The sequence below is a fragment of the Sphaerodactylus townsendi genome, linkage group LG06, assembly GCF_021028975.2.
Source record: "Sphaerodactylus townsendi isolate TG3544 linkage group LG06, MPM_Stown_v2.3, whole genome shotgun sequence".
Lineage (NCBI taxonomy): Eukaryota > Metazoa > Chordata > Lepidosauria > Squamata > Sphaerodactylidae > Sphaerodactylus > Sphaerodactylus townsendi.
In genome coordinates, this window is record NC_059430.1 from 14,221,071 (window position 1) to 14,244,124 (window position 23,054).

Genomic DNA, 23,054 nt, shown 5'->3' on the forward strand with positions numbered 1-23,054 from the left:
GTGTCTCTGGGCTGACTTGTTGGTAGCAATCTTATGTACGGAAGAACAGACTCTAGGCTGCCTTTGGGATTGACGCTTCTATTACTTTGCAGAAGGATCTAGACATCCAAGAGCTGAAGTCTACTCTTAAAGAATATGCTACTATCGTGGAGGTGAGCTGTCAGCCAAAACTTAGCGGAATTTGAGGAGGGGGGGCGGGGGGAGGCAACTTGGGGTCCCACAATCTCAATCTACACCCTGGGTTGTATGAGTTCCCTGTTCCCAATCTGATTTCAGACTCTGCGTGCCGAGAAAGGTAAACTGGTGAGCAACATACAGCAGATGCAGCAGGAGTTAATTTCGTGAGTGTGTGTCAGTGTGTGCTTAATGTCTGGGGCCTCTTTGGGTTTCTGAGTCTTCCTTTATTCCTTCTTACTGCCCCTTCTTCAGCAGTTGATAACAGAGCAGTGGTGGGATCCAAAAATTTTAGTAACAGGTTCCCATGGTGGTGGGAGTCAAACTATGGCGTAGCGCCAATGGGGTTGGGCGGGGCACGATGGGGGCGTGGCCAGGCATTCCAGGGCGGGGCATTCCTGGGTGGGGCTGTGGCAAGGGCGCAGCCGCTGCGCCGGTCCTTGGGCGGGAAACGAATGCACGCAGGTGCAGGCTGCCATGCACGCCGGTGCACCTCCTGCTAGACTGCTTCAAGTTCTGCACGCTACTGCTGAGGGGGGGGGGCATAACTCAGGCAAAAATCACGTGGCAAAATCACCAATTAGTAACCCCCTCTCGGCACGCACAAATAATTAGTAACCTACTCTCGGGAACCTGTGAGAACCTGCTGGATCCCACCTCTGTAACAGAGGCATCTCTAGCCTTCTCCACGAAGGGAAGGGTAACCACCTAGCACTTGGGAAAGGACTTTCGCTTTCTCCTCACTTTCCTCCACACTTTTCCCACTTTTTTGAGGGAGGGAGGGAGGGAATAAAACTATGAGCTCTTGGGGGGTGCTTTAGAACTGGCTTTGAAAAAGCCAGGGGTTCAGTGTTCGTTTCAATAAAGACTACTGCGTGATAAATCCCAGAGTCAGCGACTGAATGAATCCTAGGCCTCACAGTGTGTCTCTCTGGGTCTCAGTATCTTGTGTGGACAGGGTTGGAGGGGGCAGGTCCCGTATTTTCACTTTTGTAAGCAGCTTGTGCTTTTCACACTCTTTCTTGTACTAGAAACGGCATCAACTTTCCTTTGATGTACAAGTTCAACAGCAGCATCTTCGAAGGGACCAAATCGCTGCACTGCGAACTGGAGCTAGCTCAGGAGTCGACAGTAAGGAGCAGTGGGACAAGATGAGGGGGGGGGGTCATAGAGTTGCCAGCCTCCATTTGGTGTCTGGAGATCTGCCTGCAACTGAGATAATCTTCTCTGGAGGAGGACTCTATGGCTTTGAGCCCCATGGAAGACCCTCCCCTCCCCAAATCCTGCCCTGTCCAGGCTCCGCCCCTAAAATCTCCACATGTTTCCCAACCAGGCACTGGCAACCCTATTTCCAGCTGGCCTGGAAAAAAATGTCATGTCCTTTAATTGTGGCTTTATGTGTAGAAATGGGCAATAGAAGCTTTCATTGGTGGGGAGGTAAATAGCATCCCATTAAATCTGTCTCTTTTCTCCAGATGTAGCCATGGTGCAGCTGTAAACTGTTTAGCACACAGCAACACAAACAATTACTCACAAGTAAAGGCAGACTCTGGGCCCATTACCTGTTGAAGCAGCGGATTTACTCAGAGTAGACCACCTTGCAGGACGCAATGTAGACAAGAACTGACAGACACACAGTCACCAGTGCAGTTCTATTTATTGCTATCTACTGACAAAGTGCTTCGCCAGACCACAGGTGTTTTCAGGCCCACACCACTCTGCTGTCTGTGCTATCTATATACAAAAGTGGTACCAATCAGGTGCCCTTACCTTAATTGGTTTTGCACACAGTACAAACCGTGCACTCAGTCCTAATCTGCACACGGCACCTGCTAGAAGGAGGGTCCAGCTGTCATTTAGATTTTGCTCATCTAAACACATGTTCTGACAGTTTTCACCATAGAGATCAATGGACAAATTCCTAGAGCAGCATCGAGGAGATGTTACTTCTGGGTGGAGGATCAATGGAGACTTGTGGCTGTCACTTTAGGAAAATTCTTACAGTGACACCATCAACACCCCCCTTCCCCAATTTTTCTCCTGGGACTGAAGGACAGGGTGGTAAATTGCCTGATCCCATGCTGCAAATGTCAAGTATAGTGCCCACTCCCTCATTTCAGCTGAAGAACCGTCTTCCCCAACTTCTGGTGGGTACTAGAACGATGCCATTGACTAACAGTTAAGACCCTTTGAAGGAAAATAGTCACTTTCATTCATTCGTTCATTCATTCATTCATTTATTCGATTTATACCACGCCCTCCCCCAAAGGGCTCAGGGCGGCTTAACAACAGACAAATCAAACAGCAAACAACATCCGTCATAACATGTCAAAGTAAACAATATGACAAAACATAATAGCAAAATAGCCAAATAGCCAAATAGCAATAGCATCTTAACAACAAGAAGTGGCATTGTAACATCTCAAGCCGGACAATTTGCTAAACCAATAACAGCAGCGCTAAGAACAAATCCACACCTATGCATACTAAATTCATACAATAGCAATAAATCAACAATACATTAACAGAGCACAGACATATCAAAAGGGCAGTATCAAAACATTAACAATAAATCAGTATCAATACATTTACAACCATGTGTCAAGGTAACACTAGATCAATGCACAACATTAAACTAAAACTACTGTAATTATGGCTGCTGCAAGGATAACCTAAAAATATTCCTAATTTCTCTAACAAGGGAACTGGCTACACCTGACCAACCTACCTACTCTAACAGTATACAGAAAAAAACTAATTCCATTTCTTAACAATATGGAAAGAGAAACTAACTAACCGTATACAGAAAACTCCTACTCCTCCCTAGAAGTTGGCAACCAAAGTTCTTAGAAGGTTTGATGGATTGGAAGACCTTGGTGAAGGTTGTTGTAATTGTTTAAGGCGTCGCTCTCAGGCAGGCTAGGGATCTCCGCCACCGACCCACATTCCACCTCCTCCTGGTAGCTGACCTGGGACATTCGGGCGAGCGCCAGGCCTCTGCCACTGGTCTTCACGCTATCACGGCTCCCCAACAGTTCTTCCTCGCATGCTCAGGCAGGTGTTTTGGCTGGCATGGGGCTGCTGTCACCGACCCCCACACCACCTCTTAGGTCCCCGATGATAATAAGCATCTCGCCATTACTGGCAGTAGACGCTTCCTTGGCTCCCTCAGCTCCCTCCAACAATGTTGACCTGCACAAGGTCTTTGCTCCCAACTCTCACCCGGGTTTGCTCGCCTAGACCTGCAGGGACTCCATTCAACTGGGCCCTGTTCAACCAATCCAAGTTTACATCGGTCAGTCTAGAAGCTGAGAGGGGAGGCTGTAATACCAGCTCGGCCAGCTGCTGGGCGCCACAGTTGCTCTTCGCCAAGTTTCGCCAAGGTGCTGTTGTTAAGCAACTAGAAAGCTCAGAAAACGATCGACTGGCGAGGGAAACCACCATTCTGCCACCAAAAGGTAATAGCCAAAGCATGTACTAATTTAGTTGAATTTAGGCAGAAAATCTCCAAAAACCGGAGCATAATCATTGACGATCCGCCTCGGGCGCCATCTTCTGTTGCTCTGTTACCAGTGCACTAAGGTATCAGAGGTTCCTTTTGTTGAGGAACATGACTGTTCTTTGATATGGGCCTTTGATTTTGGCAGGCAAACTGCTTCAGGGCATGCCACTGTTATAATCCCATTTTTAGTAACCACATATGATTCTTGCAGTGATGCTTATAACTGTGCTGCCTTCTCAACTGAGAGAATCTACAGGAGGCGCAATTAATAAAGGCTGGAGGGAAAGCAGATCCCTTCTCTCGTATAGATACTTGGTTTTAAAAGAAGTCAGACTTCTCCAAACTGTTCGGAATCTAGCCTACCCCAGGCATTCTCAATCTGTATAGGCTCAAGATGCATCCTGCAGGAAAGCTGTGGAGTGGATATTTTACGTCCTGATAGCATCTGGCCAGTCTCAGGAGTTGCTTGTACGATCCAATGTGTATATTTTTGTTTGTTTGTTTTGAAGATCACTGGAATTGAATGGACAGCACTGGACGAATCTCTGGAAAGGGAGGTCTTACTTCTCTTGCAGGGGCCAGAGCAAGTAGGGGAGAAGTTTAAGGCCACCATCAGAACACTGGTATGGAAAAGGGTGATATCAGAAGTAGGGATATTGGTGACATCCAACTTTCTTAAGCTTTTTCTAGGTTCAGAGCTTCCATGAAATGTTCTTGTTTGGGCATGTGATTTGTATGAGGATCTAAGATTGACAGCCCAATTTTTTTTGGGGGGGGGGCTGAAGCTACTCCTGGAGGTGGCATGGGGCTGCACCAGTGGATTTGCCCTCCTTGGGGCACTTACCCTGGTGGATGGAGCACATCTCCAAGTCATTCCAGTTCCAGAGGTGTGGTCGAGGGTGGAGCCAACATTAGTAAATTTCCACCCCAGCATTGTCTCCAGCTATACAGTGACCCAGGCCATGGACTTAGCCCACCCCTTTGGGTGGTTTAAGTCCATTAAGCCCTATGGAAGGCTTTCTCTTGGCAGGGTTTTTTTTAGGGGGTTCACCATTTTATACTGGTGCAACATCGCCCCATGGGTCAATAAGGACCCGTCACTTGCACAAGGGACTACCTTTACCTTTCCATGGCTTAAACTATGGATTCAGAACTATTCTGCTCACGGTTTATGAATTATGGAGCTTCTAAGCCCAACAAAGGAGAGGAAGTATAAAAATCTAACAAAATAAATAAGGATGAAAGAGAAAGAAGTGCCATTGGGGTAGTAGATTTTTATACTTTTGTATTCTCAAAAGCCTTGGGAGAAAATGGGTTGAAATTTGGTCTGTACAAAGAATATGGAATGTTACTGGGCATTTCCCCTTCAGATTCACTTGTCTAATTGATCATATGATCTAAGGCAGGGGTCTGCAACCTGCAGCTCTCCAGATGTTCATGGACTACAAGTCCCATCATGCTGGCAGGGGCTGATGGGAATTGTAGTCCATGAACACCTGGAGAGCCGCAGGTTTCAGACCCCCGATCTAAGGTAAGATTGGGGGGGTTTCACTCTGATTTATAACAGCAACTGTAGGAAGTCTGCATATGGATAATTGACATAATTGGGTTAAATTACAGACCTAGTCAGGACAACCGGGGGGGGGGGGGACTAGATTCCATGCGCAATTTGGGGATGTTAGCTCTGTGCATGCGTGATACTCTTTATGTCTGGGTAGTAGGCTTTGTCAATACCCTAGAACTTTGGTAAAATTCGGATTTGGATTTATTCAGGCATAAAATTATCTGTATGCCTGAATAAGAACAAATAACATATTCGGATAAACCCGAATATTCGGGTACACCCGAAAAATTTGGGTCCATCTGATTTTTTGCGTTTCAGCCTGTAGGGGGTGTGTTTTTAAAGCTAACTACACCAAAATTTCAGAGTATCATTTGGAGGCTCTCCTAATGAGACCAACCAAGCTTGGTTAAGTTTGGTTCAGGGGATCCAAAGTTATGGACCCCGAAACTGGGTGTCCCTACACCCCATTGTTTCCAATGGGAGCTAACAAGAGATGTGGCTACCCCTTTGAGGGTCCATAACTTTGGTCCCCCTGAGCCAAACTTCACCAAACTCAGTAAGTATCATCAGAAGAATCTCCAGATGATACCCTGAAGTTTTGATGCCACTAGCTTTAAAAATGAAATGCAAGAACATCAAAAAAATACCTAAAAAGCCCAAATGCCTTGCATTCTGATTCATTCATATTCAGGCAAGACATATTTGACTGATTTTGGCCTGAATATCGCCAAATGTGCCCAGATTCAGGCTGAATCTGGGATTTAGTGCACCCTAATCTCCAGGCCTACTGGGTAGTCTTAAAGTCTGAGTCCTGAGAGAATTGTGTGTGAGCCTCTTCCTTGCAGCGAGAAGAACTGTCTCAGATGGAGGAGCTAGCAGGACTTCATCTGCTTCCGTCAGAAGACTTGGAGACAAATGGGCAAGAAGTCCATGAGAAAAAACCGGAGGTATATATTGAGCTGCTTAGAGGTGGAATAACTGCTGTAATCTGGATGGGAAACAAATACCTGCGAGCAGTATGGGAGTGGGCTGGAGCAGCATCTATATTCACTGTTATTCACTGTGGATGCTACCCTGATGTTCCTTCTTTTTTTCATGTTGTATCTGCATGAAAGCTTATTGGAGAATTTGCTGGGACCCTCACAGCTCGGAAACTCACCTCTTTACCCAGCCTCATTGCCTTACTATAATGCAGCTCAGTAAGAAACTGGGAATCACATCAAAGGGTTAAAAAGAGCAGGGTTGTTACTCAAATTAGTCTGGTCTGTTCTCTTTTAGTTTGGGGAATTAGCAGAGAACAGCCCTTGCAGTATGAGAGGCTGGGTGGGGATTTCACACCAGTGTCTTAAAGTGGTCTTTCACCTTAAATCCACACAAACCACAATTTAAAGAGAATTTTATTGAAGAACCAAAAATAATAAAAATACATACGCAGTTCCACAAAATGCACCCACAGAGTTTTAAGGAACCTGAGAGGTAGAGTGAGGTGAAGGATAGGTGGGAATAGAACAGGGCATTGAAGGAAGGGTGATATTTACCAATCTAGAAGAGGTCAGAAGAAACGAGATCCAGTGCGGCTTGCAGGAAAACAATGCTGGGCATGGTGGAGCAAGGTCCGAGGGTGGAACAAGATCCAAAAGAGAGTTGTCCTTAGTTGGGGGGGGGGTCTAGTTATAAGAAATGATAAATGGAAACACTTCTTCACGCAACGTTTGGAATATGCTGCCACAGGAGGTGGTGATGGCCACTAACCTGGATAGCTTTAAAAAGGGCTTGGACAGATTTATGGAGGAGAAGTCGATGTATGGCTACCAATCTTGATCCTCCTTGATCTCAGATTGCAAATGCCTTAGCAGACCAGGTGCTCAGGAGCAGCAGCAGCAGAAGGCCATTGCTTTCACATCCTGCATGTGAGCTCCCAAAGGCACCTGGTGGGCCACTGCAAGTAGTAGAGTGCTGGACTAGATGGACTCTGGTCTGATCCAGCAGGTTAGTTCTTATGTTCTTATGTTCTTAACCCTCTGGAAGTGATAAGAGGGGCCACTTTCCGTAAACAAAGCAGACTTCTGATCCCTGGCAGGTATGGGTGACAGTTACCAAGGAAAGCCCATAAAATCCCTACCTGTAAAATTGGTATGTCAGGAAGAAAGCTTGGCTGGAATCTTTCCACCTGACTTCTCATGTTCTGCATGGAGAGGTTTTGGATCTTGTAAATATAAATGACTGCAAGCTCCAAAATGTTCACTACACCATCTTCTGTACTGTGAGAATCAGGTCGTAGGCCCCTTCCGCACATGCAAAATAATGTACATTCAATCCACTTTCACAGTTGTTTGAAAGTGGATTTTGCTATTCCGCACAGTAAAATCCAGCTTCAAAGTGCGTTGAAAGTGGATTGAAAGTGCATTATTTTGCATGTGCGGAAGGGGCCCAAGTCTCAGCAAACTTGTTGTGAATTGAGTCTCTAATGGAAATGAGAAGGAGGGCTGAGTTTGAATTCTGGTGTACATTCAGGCTCCCAGGAAAGTCTTGGCAAGTATGAAGACTCTCTGGCTCCAGAAACTCAATCTCTTGGAGGCACAGAAGGAGTCCTTGGACAAGGAGCTGATAAAGTTGGTGGGAAACTTAAAGCGAATGAGAACAGAGCAGCTGCATTTGAAAAAAGAACTATCCTTGAGGTATTTTTACTTTCTTGTCGAGGGGTTTGAGGAAACTGGAAGCCTCAAGGGAACCATAAAAGAGCAGACGATTCAACTGTCTTTTAGCCTTTGGGGTTTTTAGCCCAAAACATTTTCTTTTCTGCCTGGGAGTATATTATTTGCATGCTGTTCCCTAGTGATTCTTTTTTTTTTTGGAAAACTTTTTTAAAACAGCTGAATTATCTGTAATTCAGAAAGTCAGAAGCACAGCACAAAAGCAGGTGGCTATCCTTATAGTAGTTAGTTAGTTAGTTAGTTAGTTAGTTAGTTAGTTAGTTAGTTAGTTAGTTAGTTAGTTTGTTTGTTAGTTTGTTTGTTTGTTTGTTTGTTTGTTTATATGTCGCATTTATAAACCGCCCATCCCCGAAGGGCTCTTAATTTACAAATTTATTCGCAAGTATCATTAATTATATCATGTTTAGGCTCTTCCCAGTTCATACAAAGCATGTACAAGTCCATGTAAAATACAAAGAAAAGTATTTTTAGACATTTGTAACGAAGATAGTATGCTGTATTTGGACCTAAAGCTGTTGGTGCAGAGTGGCTACTCATTGTACCCAACTGCCAGTCCAGCAAGCTTACACGGTGGAGCCCTTAAATGCCGCTTGTGTGTAACCTTTTGCTCTTACGTGACCTCCTTTAGACAGAATGAGCTAGAATCTGCCAAACAGCTCCAGGAAGACACCGTTGAAGAAGGAGAACTCTTGCGATCGACACTCCAAGAGCTGACCAAGCAGCTAGAGGACGCCAATAGGAAGGTACAGAAAGACAGCTGGCTCAAACCAGTGATCCTTCTAGTCCAGCATCCTCTTTGGCGCGGCGGCCAAATCCCATGGCCCAACAGATACCAAATCCCTCCTCTGCCATTGTTTCCAAGGAGCAGTATTTACCAAGTTACTGCCTCTGAATGTGGAGGTTCCATTTAGAAGAGTTTGGATTTATATCCCCCTTTCTCTCCTGCAGGAGACTCAAAGGGGCTGACAATCTCCTTGCCCTTCCCCCTTCACAACAAACACCCTGTGAGGTAGGTGGGGCTGAGAGAGCTCCGAGAAGCTGTGACTAGCCCAAGGTCACCCAGCTGGCGTGTGTGGGAGTGTACAGGCTAATCTGAATTCCCCAGATAAGCCTCCACTGCTCGGGCGGCAGAGCTGGGAATCAAACGCGGTTCCTCCAGATTAGATACACGAGCTCTTAACCTCCTACACCACTGCTGCTCCATTTAGTTGCCTTAGCTATTGATGGCCTGCTCCTATTAGATTTGCTTAGTTGCCTCTTAAAGCCAGAGATGAGTACCAACAAGATTTCCAGCATGGAATCTTTCAATTGGCCGTGCTGGCAGGGGCTGATGGGAATTGTAGTCCATAACATCTGGAGTGCCAAAGGTTCGCCACCACGGGCCTAGGAAACACTGCGAGAGGGGATAACGTGAAATCTATAACCTGTGTGTATGGAGGTAACCCTGGGTGAGAACTCTTGAATGAGCAGGCTGTTGTAAAAATAACAATTGAGTTTTATTAATAAAGTAACAAAAAATAAGGAATATATTTTCAAAAAGGCAGGCAAGAGTAAACTAAGAGGGAAAGGGAGGAAGTTGGATAGGGTTTCAGATATGGGTGATAGTTACCTGTCTAGTAGAAAAGCAACTAAGAACATAAGAACATAAGAACTAGCCTGCTGGATCAGACCAGAGTCCATCTAGTCCAGCACTCTGCTACTCGCAGTGGCCCACCAGGTGCCTTTGGGAGCTCATGTGCAGGAGGTGAAAGCAATGGCCTTCTGCTGCTGCTGCTCCTGAGCACCTGGTCTGCTCAGGCCTTTGCAATCTGAGATCAAGGAGGATCAAGATTGGTAGCCATAGATTGACTTCTCCTCCATAAATCTGTCCAAGCCCTTTTTAAAGCTATCCAGGTTAGTGGCCATCACCACCTCCTGTGGCAGCATATTCCAAACACCAATCCCACGCTGCGTGAAGAAGTGTTTCCTTTTATTAGTCCTAATTCTTCCCCCCAGCATTTTCAATGGATGCCCCCTGGTTCTAGTATTGTGAGAAAGAGAGAAAAATTTCTCTCTGTCCACATTTTCTATCCCTGCTTCTAACAAGCAGAAAAAGAGGCCACATGAATGGGGGGGGGGGGGTGCGCAGATATCCGAGGAACACACACACATACACTATAAAGAGGAAAAGGAGGAGGAGTTTGGATTTATACTCCGCCTTTCTCTCCTGAAAGGAGACTCAAGTCAGCTTACAAACTCCTTTTCCCTTCCTTTCCCTACAACAAACACCTATGAGGTAGGTGGGGCTGAGAGAGTTCAGAGAGAACTGTGACTAGCCCACGGTCACCCAGCAGGAATGTAGGAGTGGGGAAACAAATGTGGTTCACCAGATAAGAGTCTGCCGCTCATCTGGAGGAGGGGAGAATAAAACCCAGTTCTCCAGATCAGAGTCCACCACTCTTAACCACCACACCATTGTGGTTCTGATGGCCACAGGCATAATATTGTCCAAAATGGGTCCTGAGGCCGTATGAGGTTCGCTAGCAGGAAAATCAGAGACAAAGAATTTATTATTCTTTCAGGGTTCCAACAATAAATTAAGAGCAGCTTTGTGAGTTGTCAGGACTCGAGAGAATGCCTTGGCTGTCTCTCCTGATTACTGATTCATGATTGTGATGGGTACAAATGGATGCTGGGACAGTTGTAAGTTTATCATCCAAATGTTGAATAACTGCTGTTATGGGATAAATCATGGGCTCTTTCCCCACTTACCTTAAGCCCCACGCTACTCTCCTCAAGTAGCGTGGGGTCCCCCGGCACTCCCCACTACAGGGGTGGCGACAACGCAGCCACCCAACGCTGCCGCTCTCGCGCCCCCTCAGCGCGCGGCATCCCTGGCGCTCCTCGAAACAGCGCCTTTTGATGACCACGGGGTCGTGGGGACGCCCGGGCGTGCGCCAGAGATGCCGCGCGCTGAGAGTAGCGTGCAGCAAAGGGCAGCAAAGGTAAGTGGGGAAACGCCCATGGTCAGCTCTGAGCACTGATTGAATTAGCTAAGGGTAAGACAATGAGCCTTGGAAAAAATACAGCTTCCAACCTGCCTCCGATCCCCCTGCCCCATCCTTGAGAACCGGCGTAATGTAGTGGTGAAGAGCAGGTGGATTCTAATCAGGAGGGGACCAGGTTTGATTCCCCACTCCTCCACCTGAGTGGGAGAGGCTTATCTGGTGAATCAGGTGTGTTTCTGTGCTCCTACATTCCTGCTGGGTGACCTTGGGCAAGTCACAGTTCTTGGGAAGTCTCTCCGCCCCACCTACCTCACAAGGTGTCTGTTGTGGGGAGAGGAAGGGAAAGGAACTTGTAAGCCACCGTGAGTCTCCTTACAGGAGAGAAAGGTGGAGTATAAATCCAAACTCTTCTCCTCCTCCTCCTCTTATTTTGATGCACAAGATGGAATTCAAAGTCTCTGGGAAAACTCCATTTTTTGTGGAGCAGTGTCTTCCTCTCACATCAGTTCCTGTTCCCTGTTCCACTTCTGGCACCCTGTTGGGTGAGTGGTGGGGTCTGAGAGATTACAAGGGAGAAGAAGAAGAGTAGAAGAGTTTGGATTTATATCCCCCCTTTCTCTCCTGCAGGAGACTCAAAGGGGCTGACAATCTCCTTGCCCTTCCCCCCTCACAACAAACACCCTGTGAGGTGGGTGGGGCTGAGAGAGCTCCGAGAAGCTGTGGCTAGCCCAAGGTCACCCAGCTGGCGTGTGTGGGAGTGCCCAGGCTAATCTGAATTCCCCAGATAAGCCTCCACAGCTCAAGCGGCAGAGCTGGGAATCAAACCCGGTTCCTCCGGAGGATTTACTTCCAACCTAAATTTCCAACCCCATCAGCTTTGGTGGGTGCCCCAAGCTCCAGCATTCTGGGAGGAAATGAAGAAAATCCCCACTTGTACAGTTTGCAATATTCTTCAAAAATTTTCTTTCTCCCCTTTGTCCTCTTTCCTCTAAAACTAAAAAGCCCCCAACTCTGGAGCCTTCCTTGCAGACCAGGCGGCGCTGCATATGGCTTGCCCATTCGCTGCCCTTTCTAGGGCGAAGGGAATGAGCCGCAGCCTTATGACCATTGAGAAGAAAGCTGGGTCCTAGTAAATCCAGTGCTCGGAAGAAGAAAAATGTATGCACGTCTGGAGCTTGAGAAACTCTGTCTGCAGAGGAAGTCAGGGGAAGGGGGCGGTTGAAGCTCCCTGCGCAGGAAAGCAACTGCTGGGCACACATCTGGTTTGAGAAACAACCGGTGCCCGCAAGTGTCAAAATGCAGAAGCTCGTCCGGGGTCTGCAGCCTCCGGGCGGAGCGCAGGTGGCTTTGATTCCATGTGCCTGCTGCAGTTTAGCTTAGGTGTGTGTTCGTTCAGGGATATGTTTTTCGATTTCAATTTGTTATAAAGCTAGGCTTTTGTTCCAACGAAGGTGTAATTTATATTGGGGGTTAGTTCTTGGGTCATGGTGGTTTTTTGGTAGTATGTTACTGAAAGAGAAAGTCGCCATCTAGAAGAAGAAGAAGATGAAGAAGAAGAAAAAGAAGAAGAGTTTGGATTTATATCCCCCCTTTCTCTCCTGCAGGAGACTCATAGGAACTGACAATCTCCTTGCCCTTCCCCACTCACAACAAACACCCTGTGAGCAGTGGTGGGATCCAAAAATTTTAGTAACAGGTTCCCATGGTGGTGGGATTCAAACTGTGGCGTAGCGCCAACGGGGATGGGCGGGGCACGATGGGGGCATGGTCAGGCATTCTGGGGGCGGGGTATTCCTGGGCGAGGCTGTATGGTAACCTAATCTCGGGAACCTGTGAGAACCTTCTGGATCCCACCTCTGCTTGTGAGGTAGGTGGGGCTGAGAGAGCTCCAAGAAGCTGTGACTAGCCCAAGGTCACCCAGCTGGCGTGTGTGGGAGTGTACAGGCTAATCTGAATTCCCCAGATAAGCCTCCACAGCTCAGGCGGCAGAGCGGGGAATCAAACCCGGCTCCTCCAGATTAGATACACGAGCTCTTAACCTCCTACGCCACTGCTCTATCTGATTATTGTTTGTTTGTGCTGCTAGTGATGTTTGTTGTTATGAGTATTGTTGCTTTATATCATTTATGATGTTATGTTATGATTACTGATGCCTCATGTTATGATTATGATTACTCATGTTATGTTATGATTACGGATGATTCTGTTATAATGCGATGTTTAAAATGTTATATCCATCGCTGTTTAGAATAATATGTTATGATCAGTGGTGGGATTCAAATAATGTAACACCCAGTTCCGGTGGTGGGATTCAAATAATTTAACAACTGGTTGTTTACAAGCACCATTTTAACAACCGGTTCTGCCGAAGTGGTGCGAACCGGCTGAATCCCACCGCTGGTTAAAATGCTATGTTTATGGATTCTATGTTATTGATGTTAATGTTGTTTATGATTGTTATTCAATGTTATGATTATTGATATTGTCATTTTGCAGCTGTTGTTCACTGCCCTGAGCCCTCCTGGGGAGGGCGGTATATAAATCTAATAAACCAAACCAACCACACATGGGAGAGGCTATCTAAATCTCTCTTTTGCTCCCTGTTCAGATGAAGGACCAGGAAAGAAAACTTTGTGCTGCCTGCGAGCAAGTGCCGACTTTGGAAAAGAAGCTAGAAGGGAGCATCGCTGAGCAAAGAGCCCTCTGGGCTGCCAACATAAGCTTGGCGTGTACTTACCAAGAGCTGGAAGAGAACGCCAAATGTCAGAGTCGTAAGTATGCTGCATTGGCATCCTCTTGAATGCTGGTGGTGGTGTTTCCCAGACATTAGGTTGCTGTGTCCTGTTTGTGGATATCAAGCTGAACGCATGCTTCACTGCCAAGAGAATGCACAGGAGCAGTGGCGTATCTGCCAGAGGGACATGGAGGGTCAATTGACTCAGGGTGTCCCCCATTGGATCACCGGTTGCCACTTGGCCCAGCCCCACCTGGCTGCTCCTTCAGCCTGGGGGGGGGGGCAGAGCAGATGTTGCCCTGGGTGCAGTGGTGGGATCCAAAAATTTTAGTAACAGGTTCCCATAGTGGTGGGATTCAAACTGTGGCGTAGGGCCAATGGGGCTGGGCAGGGCACGACGGGGGCGTGGCCAGGCATTCCAGGGGCGGGGCATTCCTGGGCGGGGCTGTGGCAAGGACGCAGCCGCTGCGCTGGTCCTTGGGCGGGAAACGAATGCACGCAGGCGCAGGCTGCCACGCACACCGGTGCACCCCCTGCTAGACTGCTTCAAGTTCTGCGCGCTACTGCTGAGAGGAGGGGAGTCACTAAGGCAAAAATCACGTGGCAAAATCACTAATTAGTAACCCCCTCTCTGCACACACAAATAATTAGTAACCTACTCTCGGGAACCTGTGAGAACCTGCTGGATCCCACCTCTGCCCAGGTGCCATTTTCCCTGGGTACGCCTCTGCACAGGAACAATGTCCCCCCCCCCCCAAATTTTCTCCAGTGCTGTTCTTAGCAAGCTGGCATCTGCTATATAAGTTGCCAACTCCCAGATGCTGTCTGGACCTCTCCCAAAATTACAACTGATCTCTAGACTATTGAGAGGAGTGGCTCAGTGGTTAAGCATCTGAAAGTCCCAAGTTTTATGTCTGGCACCTCTTGTTCAAACCGGGTTGCCAACTCCAGGTGAGGCCTGGAGATCTCCTGGAATTACCACTGATCTCCAGACCTTGGAGATGAGCTCCTCTGAAGGACCTGGCTACTTTGGAGCTTTGACTCTATGGCGCCTCTAAATCTCTAGGAATGTCCAAACTCAAAATTGGCAAGTCGGGCCTTCCCTTGCATTTGATCCGGAAGTTAAAACTGGTCCAGCATGTGGCGGCGCGGCTGCTCACAGGGGGCGCCTTCCGTGATCACATCCAACCTGTGTTGCGCCGCCTGCATTGGCTCCCAGTCGAGTTCCAAATCATCTTCAAGGTGTTGGTGCTGACCTTTAAGGCCTTACGTGGCCTGGGACCCTCGTACCTTCGGGACCGCATTACCCCATATGTCCCTACCCCATATGTCCCTCTGTGCTCAGCAGAGGCCAATTTACTGGTGGTTCCTGGCCCCTCAATGATGCGACTGGCCTCCACTCGGGCCAGGACCTTCTCAGCCCTGGCCCCTGCCTGGTGGAACACTCTCCCTCCAGCTGTCCGGGCCCTGCGGGACCTTGGTGAATTCCGCAGGGCCTGTAAGACTGAGTTGTTCCGCCGGGCTTTTGGAGTGTCCAGTTGCTGAGAGTGCCCCTTTTTTATTCCTCCGGTTCGGAGTTCCCATGATCATCTATGGGACCCACTCTTTTGTTTTGCTTCCCCCCTCTGGGAGGGTTTTAATTGGGGTATTGCGGGACGTCATCTTGGTTAATTTTATCGCTGAGTTTTAATCTAATTTTAATGGGGTTGTTTATATGGGTTATTGTACACTGTGTAGACGAAATTATGTTGTACACCACTCAGAGCCCTTCGGGGGTAGAGCGATATAAAAACCCCATAAATAAAAATAAAAAAAATAAAAAAAACTGTAATCTGGAAGCATGCATAACCTGGGTAGCAACTACTGATAAGTGTGCTGTTTTCCTTTCCTTTAGTGGATCTCGCTTTCCTCAGAGAGAACCATTTTAAAGGGCTGTCCAGAAGTGTCCTTTGCCAGGTACGTGGTGCCATTTTCTGGCTCATTAAATCTTTGGAGTTCTACTGGTTTTTGGATTGTGTGTTTATTTCCTGTTGGCTGTCTTAAGACACTTCAGTGCTTACTTCCTGTGGGCTGTCTTGACACACAGGAAAGGCAGGGTAGTAGAAATCCATGAAAGGTTGCAGATATTTTCAGTTCCTTTCAAGGTTACGCATATGTTCACCTGTGGCAGCTCGGCGGGTCCCAGAGTGTTTCTTCCTCCTCTGAACTCCTTGGACAAAAGGGGGGACTCTGTAATGTGTTGACTATAATCTTTGTAGGGTTTGTTTTCTGTTTTTTGGTGGCTTCTTGAAGGCCTCTTTGTGGGAAGAGTCTTGTTCTCACCCTGGTTTGTCTGGCCTTCGTTTCAAACTTGCTTTATCTCATTTAAATACAGAGCTGTGTGTCTGCCAGTGAGAATCCTTTGTCCGGCTTTAAATCAAGCGAAGAGGCGAGTACAGAGAAGGTGAGTGCACAACAGGTTTTTTGGGGGGGGGGCAGGAGCATGTATATTTTCTTTTTTTCTTTTTTTTAATTTAATTTTATTATTTCAACCATATAAAACAATATTACACAATATAAAACAAATTTACAATAAAACTTCACATAACACATCCATATAAAACATATATCTTTTCTTCCTAATTCTTTAACTGGGTGAAAAAAAAAATTCCTTTCTCCACAGATTCTTATCTTATCCCCAAAAATAATATACTTCGTATTTACTACTCCCTAGCAACCTTAATTATATGTCTCTAGTTAGAAAAAAAAAATATCCATAATACAAGCAAATGTTTTTGTATATATATTCAAACTCATATCCCTTCATATATACTCAAACGTAAATCTATAATCAAATACAAATATATCTATCTTATACCTTATACACTTGCTTTTTAAAAAAATTACTATTATATGTATCCAACTAATCTGTTTCTACAGTAGATATTTTTATATTATTATTAATTCACAATTCTTATATTCTCATTAACTATCCTTATGACTTATCCTTTTTACATGTTACAGTACTTTACAATGTCTTTACATTCCTTCCTCGTATCCATATATTTTAGCAATGGAGACCAGGTTTCAACAAAGTCTTTGATATGTATATTTTCTAGTGGAAGTGCAACAGGACCAAACAGTTTCCCCTTGATAGACTCTCAGAAAAAGTACCAAGAAGGTAAAGAGTAGGATGTCCCCTGGACGCCTGGGCTTTTCTGACTTAGTTATTCTTCTCTCGAAATGGAAACGGTTCTGTGACAGGCTAACATTTGACGTGTACCTAGCCAAGCCACCTGATCTTGCTCTTTTTAAAGAAAAAGAAGCAGTCTAAACATGGGACATCTTTTACTTCTGCCTTCTAGCTGTGGCCAAATGCTTCTGCCTCATTGTTTTCTCATCCTGCAACATCATACACCAAAACTTAAAATAAACACCAGATTGGGGAAGTGGGCAGAGGGGGGATGGGTTTGCCGGCCAGCCAGGAAACATACCTTTCCTTGCACGCCACAGTTTTTTTTCTATAACCTGTCATGCACATTTTGGAGCATCGTCCCTACAGTTTTTCCTTATAGAACTGGCTGAAATATCCTTTCTCTCTAACCTGGAACGTTAGCAGTACCTTTGAATTCGTGCCAGGTTGTTAAATGCCTGCTGGGAGGGGGAGGATTTCCCTAGCTGCAATTGCCCACCGTTTTTCCCCTCAAATTTGATTTGTTTTCACCCAAATGACAGTGTTGTGACATCATTTCCAGGAAGTAACATCCCACCTCTCTAGGAATTGCTGGAAAGGCCTTGCACGGCCTTGCGCAGCCTGGGACCTCCGTACCTGCGGGACCATCTTACCCCATATGTCCCGAATCGGTCTCTGTGCTCAGCAGAGGCCAATTTACTGGTGATCTCTGGCCCTTCAATGATGCGGCTGGCCTCCACCCGGGCCAGAGCCTTTACAGCTCTGGCCCCGGCCTGGTGGAACACTCTTCCTCCAGCTGTCCGGGCCCTGCGGGATCTTACTGAGTTCCACAGGGCCTGCAAGACTGAGCTGTTCCGCCGGGCTTTCGGGGAGGCTAGCCGCTGAGGGGCCCTCCCTTCTTATAATATCAAATGGATCCTGCCACCCCTTCCCTCTGGTTTTTAAAGGGAATTTGATAGTAGGCGCCATCTTTTATGTGGATTTTAATAATGCTGCATTTTAAGGGGGTGGGTTTATTTTATTAGAGCCTATATTAATTGATACTTAACAGATTTTAAAGTTGACATATGTGCTCTATTCTATTGTTCACTGCCCTGAGCCCTCCGGGGGAGGGCGGTATATAAACCTAACCAATAAATAAATAAAACCGATAAGTTTGGGCAGTTTTAAGAGGGGTGTGATGACATTTCTGGATTTTTCCCCGGACGTGACATCACACTATTGTCAAGGGTTGCCCCTGGTTTCCTATTGGTTGCTGGAACCAATGTCAGCTTTTGCAGTCCTTTGGTCAAGTCTGTGATTGGTCTCTGTTGGCGAAAAGTCTTTATTTCAGTCATAAATTAATCTGCATAAAGAGTTTGGTGGGGGAGAAGGACCAGGGAGTTGCCTGTGCCGTCAAGTTCCTTTTCTCCAATTTAGACCGTCTGCTGCTGTAAAGGGCTTGAACCCCAAGAAACAAGTCCATTCTCTTACTTGTCCCGGTTACCCATCTTAAATGGATTCTTGCCGTTGTCTCCGTTGCTAGGTAAGTCCGTTGCTAGGTAAGAGCTCGTGTATCTAATCTGGAGGAACCGGGTTTGATTCCCCGCTCTGCTGCTTGAGCTGTGGAGGCTTATCTGGGGAATTCAGATTAGCCTGTACACTCCCACACACGCCAGCTGGGTGACCTTGGGCTAGTCACAGCTTCTCGGAGCTCTCTCAGCCCCACCCACCTCACAGGGTATTTGTTGTGAGGGGGGAAGGGCAAGGAGATTTTCAGCCCCTTTGAGTCTCCTGCAGGAGAGAAAGGGGGGATATAAATCCAAACTCCTCCTCCTCCTCTTCTTCTTCTTCTTCTTCTTCTTCTTCTTCTTCTTCTTCTTCTTCTTCTTCTTCTTCTTCTTCTTCTTCTCCTCCTCTTAATGAAATGCTTAAAAATTGCAGTTTGGAAATTAGCTTGTAGGCCTTGTGTGTGGGAGGTGAGGCCTTCTCTTCCCCTTGATAGCTTCCCAGTGACTTCGTACAGAAGACCCTACTCTTAGGTCCTGAAGCTGGCAGTGAATGGCCCATTCCTCGCAACACAAATAAAATGTCTTCATGATGTTAAAAAAAAGAATTTTGGGATGGAATCCTGCAGTTTTTTCCTCCAAAAACTTTTGGAAGACGTTTTATTTTTGCTCAAAACTGACTTTTCCAAAAACGCTCAATTAGCAACCTTATTCTTGAAGGCACTTTGAAAATGTTTCCTGCTTGCTGTACGGAGAGTAGGAAACATTTTATTTTCCCCACCCGACTTCTTACAGCACTCGCTTTCCATTTCCGAGCAGCGCATGCCTGCCATTTTCTGCCACTTCAGGCTTCTCTGTGCCGCCCGCCATTTGCAAAAAAAGACATGCGCATGTGTAACCTCTATCTGTGGGTTCTGTGGGACAGAACTTAGAATGAGTTTGCAACAACAAATTTAAAAAAAAATGGTTTACTTTCTTAACATATAACATCAACATTTAACATCACACTTCAAGGTCCTGTTCAGGTTGTATTTTCAAGTCCTGATATTTACAGTCTACTGATACTGCCAAGTCCAATTCTTCTTTGCAAGTGGGTTGGCTCCTGAAGACTCCAAGGGCTTGATGAACAGGATTCAACATGATGAAGGTTTCCAGGAGAACTCTCACCCATTACAAACATAAAAAACCCTTAACAAGGTCCGAGTCTGGTAGCCTTGTCTCCTCCAAACTACATGAGGTCTGCAGCCTTCTTCTGCTTTGGATCTCCACCCCTTTCTGGGTCAACCCATTCTGAGCATGGGGGTTACACATGGAATCGGCAGTCAAAACTAACTTTATTCATGTACCTGTACAAACAAAAATGGCAGATGTGCTGCATGTGGAGCAAATATCTGTGGGAACCTTCTGCAAATGGTGAGAGGCATGAAGAAGCCTGAAGTGGCAGAAAATGGCGGGCACGAGCCACTCAAAAACTGAAAGTGAGAGCTGGGGGCAGGGGGATGCAGACAAAAGAACAATTGGGGTGCTGTGTGGTTTCCGGGCTGTATGGCCGGCTTCTAGCAGCCATACAGCCCGGAAACCACACAGCACCCCAGTGATTCCAGCCGTGAAAGCCTTCGACAATAAAAAGAACCATTTCTTTTGGTGAATTCCGCTGGGCTTGTAAAACAGTTTTTGTTCCACTGGGCCTTTGGTGAGGCCAGCCACGGATTCCCCCTCTAGGATGCCCTTGTGCTGCATGCCACACCATCATTGGCACGCCAATATACTATCTAATCAGCACTGTCCCCTCCCGGCCTTGGGATCAGGCACCATATAATATTGCTGCTGCTGTGTTTTTATGGTTATAGATTTGTAATTTGTTTTAAATTAACTTAGTTATTATGTGTAAAATGTTGTTTTTAGCCTGCTGTGTTTAATGTTATTATGTATTGTTGTTGCAGGCCTGCTGTACGCCGCCCAGAACCCTTCAGGGATGGGCGGTTTAAAATCTGATAGATAGATAGATAGATAGATAGATAGATAGATAGATAGATAGATAGATAGATAGATAGATAGATAGATAGATAGATAGATAGATAGATAGATAGATAGATAGATAGATAGATAGATAGATAGATAGATAGATAGATAGATAGATAGATAGATAGATAGATAGATAGATAGATAGATAGATAGATAGATAGATAGATAGATAGATAGATAGATAGATGATAGATAGATAGATAGATAGATAGATAGATAGATAGATAGGTAGGTAGGTAGGTAGGTAGGTAGGTAGATAGGTAGATAGGTAGATAGGTAGATAGGTAGATAGGTAGATAGGTAGATAGGTAGATAGGTAGGTAGATAGGTAGATAGGTAGATAGGGAGGGAGAGAGGGAGAGAGGGAGATTGATTTCCACTGAAACGCCTTTTCCCCCACGATATGCAGACAAAAGCCAAAACAGTTCTTTTTAAAAACATCTCCAAGACGTTTTATTTGTGTTGTGCGGAATGGGCCAATGACTCTCTCCCTATTCTAGATATCTGGCTTAATTTTCCACGTTTGAAAATTGCCTGCCTCCACTTATATCCCTGACAGGTAGGATTCTGGGAAAACAGGCCTGCCAATTTCCTCCCCATAATGCATGGATCCTTTCTGGTTTAACAGATGCACTGGCCCTTGACAGTCTCCAGCAGATAAAGAAGTATTCTACATCTAAGACTCCAACAAAGGCTGGAGTCCCGCCCACCTCTAAAGAACAACTGAGGAATGGATCCTTCTCGGATGTGACATTGGAGGGACACAAGTAAGAGTAGCAGCTCAGTTCATAAGCCTCTACCACAGTTATGCTCCTCTCGTATGGATTACTAGGGTTGCCAGTTCTATCTTGGGAAGTTCCTGGAGATTTGGGGTGGGGACTAATGAGAGCAGAGTTTGGGGAAGGACCTTACCAAGGATGTGATGTCCCCCTAGAAATCACATTTTCCTAAGTTCTATGGTATACCATAGAGTCTGCCCTCTGAAGCTTCCATTTCCTCCTGTGGAACAGATCTCTGAAGTCTGGAGACCAGTTGTAATCCCTGCAGAACTCCAAGCCTCACCTTGAGATTTGGTAACCCTACTTTTACAGCTCAGGTTTTCCAGGCTGCTGTATATGATTGGGGGTGGGGGTGGGGATCCCCTGTGTTTCCAAAGGCTCCACAGAATTTCTGCTTTATTTCCCACCCACCTCCCACCCCCAGCATCTAAACTAATTAGAAGTACAATAATAATTTCCAAACAGTAGCTCTGGCCCTTTCCGCACGGGCCATAAACAGCCCCCTGGGGACGGCAAAAACGCCGTCCCCAGGGAGCTGTTCGCACAGGGGGCGCAGCTGCTGCGCCGCCGCGCCGCCCTTGCGCCTCCCTCGCGGTGCGAAGCCACCATTTTCCAACCTTGTTTCCTTTGCGAGGTTTACAGAAAACAGCGGCTTTGAGCCGCTGTCATGCGAACGGCAGCGGATCAAAGGCGCCATCCCTCCCCCCTCTGACCGGTCGACCTACTGTCTCTGTGGCTGTCCGGCGCATCACCGAGGCCTGGGGACACGCCCCCCTGCCCTGCGACGCCAGAGCGGTTGCGCAGGGCAGGGGGCCGTGTCCCCAGGCCTCGGCGACGCGCCAGACAGCCGCAGAGATGGTAGGTCGACCGGGCGACAGCACTCAGCGGCGCCGTCTTCTCGGTGGTTTCTGGGACCGTTCGTGCGAACGGTCCCAGGGGGGTTGGGTTGGCGTCGTGTACGCCGACCCAACCCCCATCGTGGCCATGCGGAAACGGCCTCTGTTAGTCCATAGCAGCAAAAATCCAACAACTGTCCAGTGGCATTTTTAAGACTAACATTTATTCCAGCATAAGTTTTTGGACATTTCATCAGAAGTAGACAGAGCATTGCTTCACGGGATTTACACTCTGCTGCATTTGAAGAAGTGAGCTGTGAATGTGATTCAAGGAAACCTAGCTGGAAATCAACTTTGTTAGTCTTTGAGGTGCCACCAGACTTATTTTAACCCCTTCATAGCTTTCCTTGGTGTTTTGCTGATGCAGGAGAAGCAAATAGAAGTGGGTGGCATTGGTGCCTGGGCATCGGAATCGGATTCCTCCTGTATCCCCGGAACAAAAAGTCCAGTAGCATCTTGAAGATGAACAAGATTTCCAGGGTATAAGTTTTCAGATCAGATGAAAGGGAGCTTTGATTTTCAAAAGCTTACACCCCAGAAATCTTGTTGGTCTTCAAGGTTCCTAACATGCTTGAATAAGCCATTGTCTGAAACAAGGAGAAAATGGCTTCTTGTCGGGACAGAAAATAAACAGAAAGAAATTGATTTTAAACAGACAACACACAGCATACTTGTTTACTCTGACAATGATATAAAAACGTGTCACTTTAGTAACTTTGTTACGGGAACAAACATTACTGTGATGAATAAAAATTGATTGTTGAAATGCATGCCAATTTTTGCACAACCTAATTAGCAGAGCATCTAGCCATTCGTCAAGCATCTTGTATTTACCTCTGCCACCAAAGTCTAGATTTTTGCAGCACAGGTGGCTAGTGCTTTTATTGTATGTGCTGCCAAGTAGCTTTGGATTTCTGGAACGAGTGACTTCCAAAAGGCTGGGGAAGAATGCCATTTCACCTTCCAAACCCCTTCCGCACATGCAGAATAATGTACTTTCAATCCCCTTTCACAACTATT

The 23,054-nt window shown here is 46.4% G+C and overlaps 1 protein-coding gene across 1 annotated transcript in view; it reads left to right on the plus strand.

Annotated features, from left to right (window-relative positions):
* The window catches only part of IRAG2 (inositol 1,4,5-triphosphate receptor associated 2), a 78,724-nt gene that overhangs the window by 28,092 nt on the left and 27,578 nt on the right, over nucleotides 1–23,054 (plus strand). Inside the window, exons 7-18 of the mRNA XM_048501492.1 lie at nucleotides 93–152; nucleotides 277–341; nucleotides 1,206–1,305; nucleotides 4,186–4,299; nucleotides 6,086–6,187; nucleotides 7,755–7,918; nucleotides 8,583–8,697; nucleotides 13,550–13,712; nucleotides 15,570–15,631; nucleotides 16,050–16,118; nucleotides 18,267–18,372; nucleotides 20,988–21,126. Of these exons, the coding sequence (XP_048357449.1) occupies nucleotides 93–152; nucleotides 277–341; nucleotides 1,206–1,305; nucleotides 4,186–4,299; nucleotides 6,086–6,187; nucleotides 7,755–7,918; nucleotides 8,583–8,697; nucleotides 13,550–13,712; nucleotides 15,570–15,631; nucleotides 16,050–16,118; nucleotides 18,267–18,372; nucleotides 20,988–21,126 (1,259 nt within the window). The remainder of the gene's footprint in view (nucleotides 1–92; nucleotides 153–276; nucleotides 342–1,205; nucleotides 1,306–4,185; nucleotides 4,300–6,085; nucleotides 6,188–7,754; nucleotides 7,919–8,582; nucleotides 8,698–13,549; nucleotides 13,713–15,569; nucleotides 15,632–16,049; nucleotides 16,119–18,266; nucleotides 18,373–20,987; nucleotides 21,127–23,054) is intronic.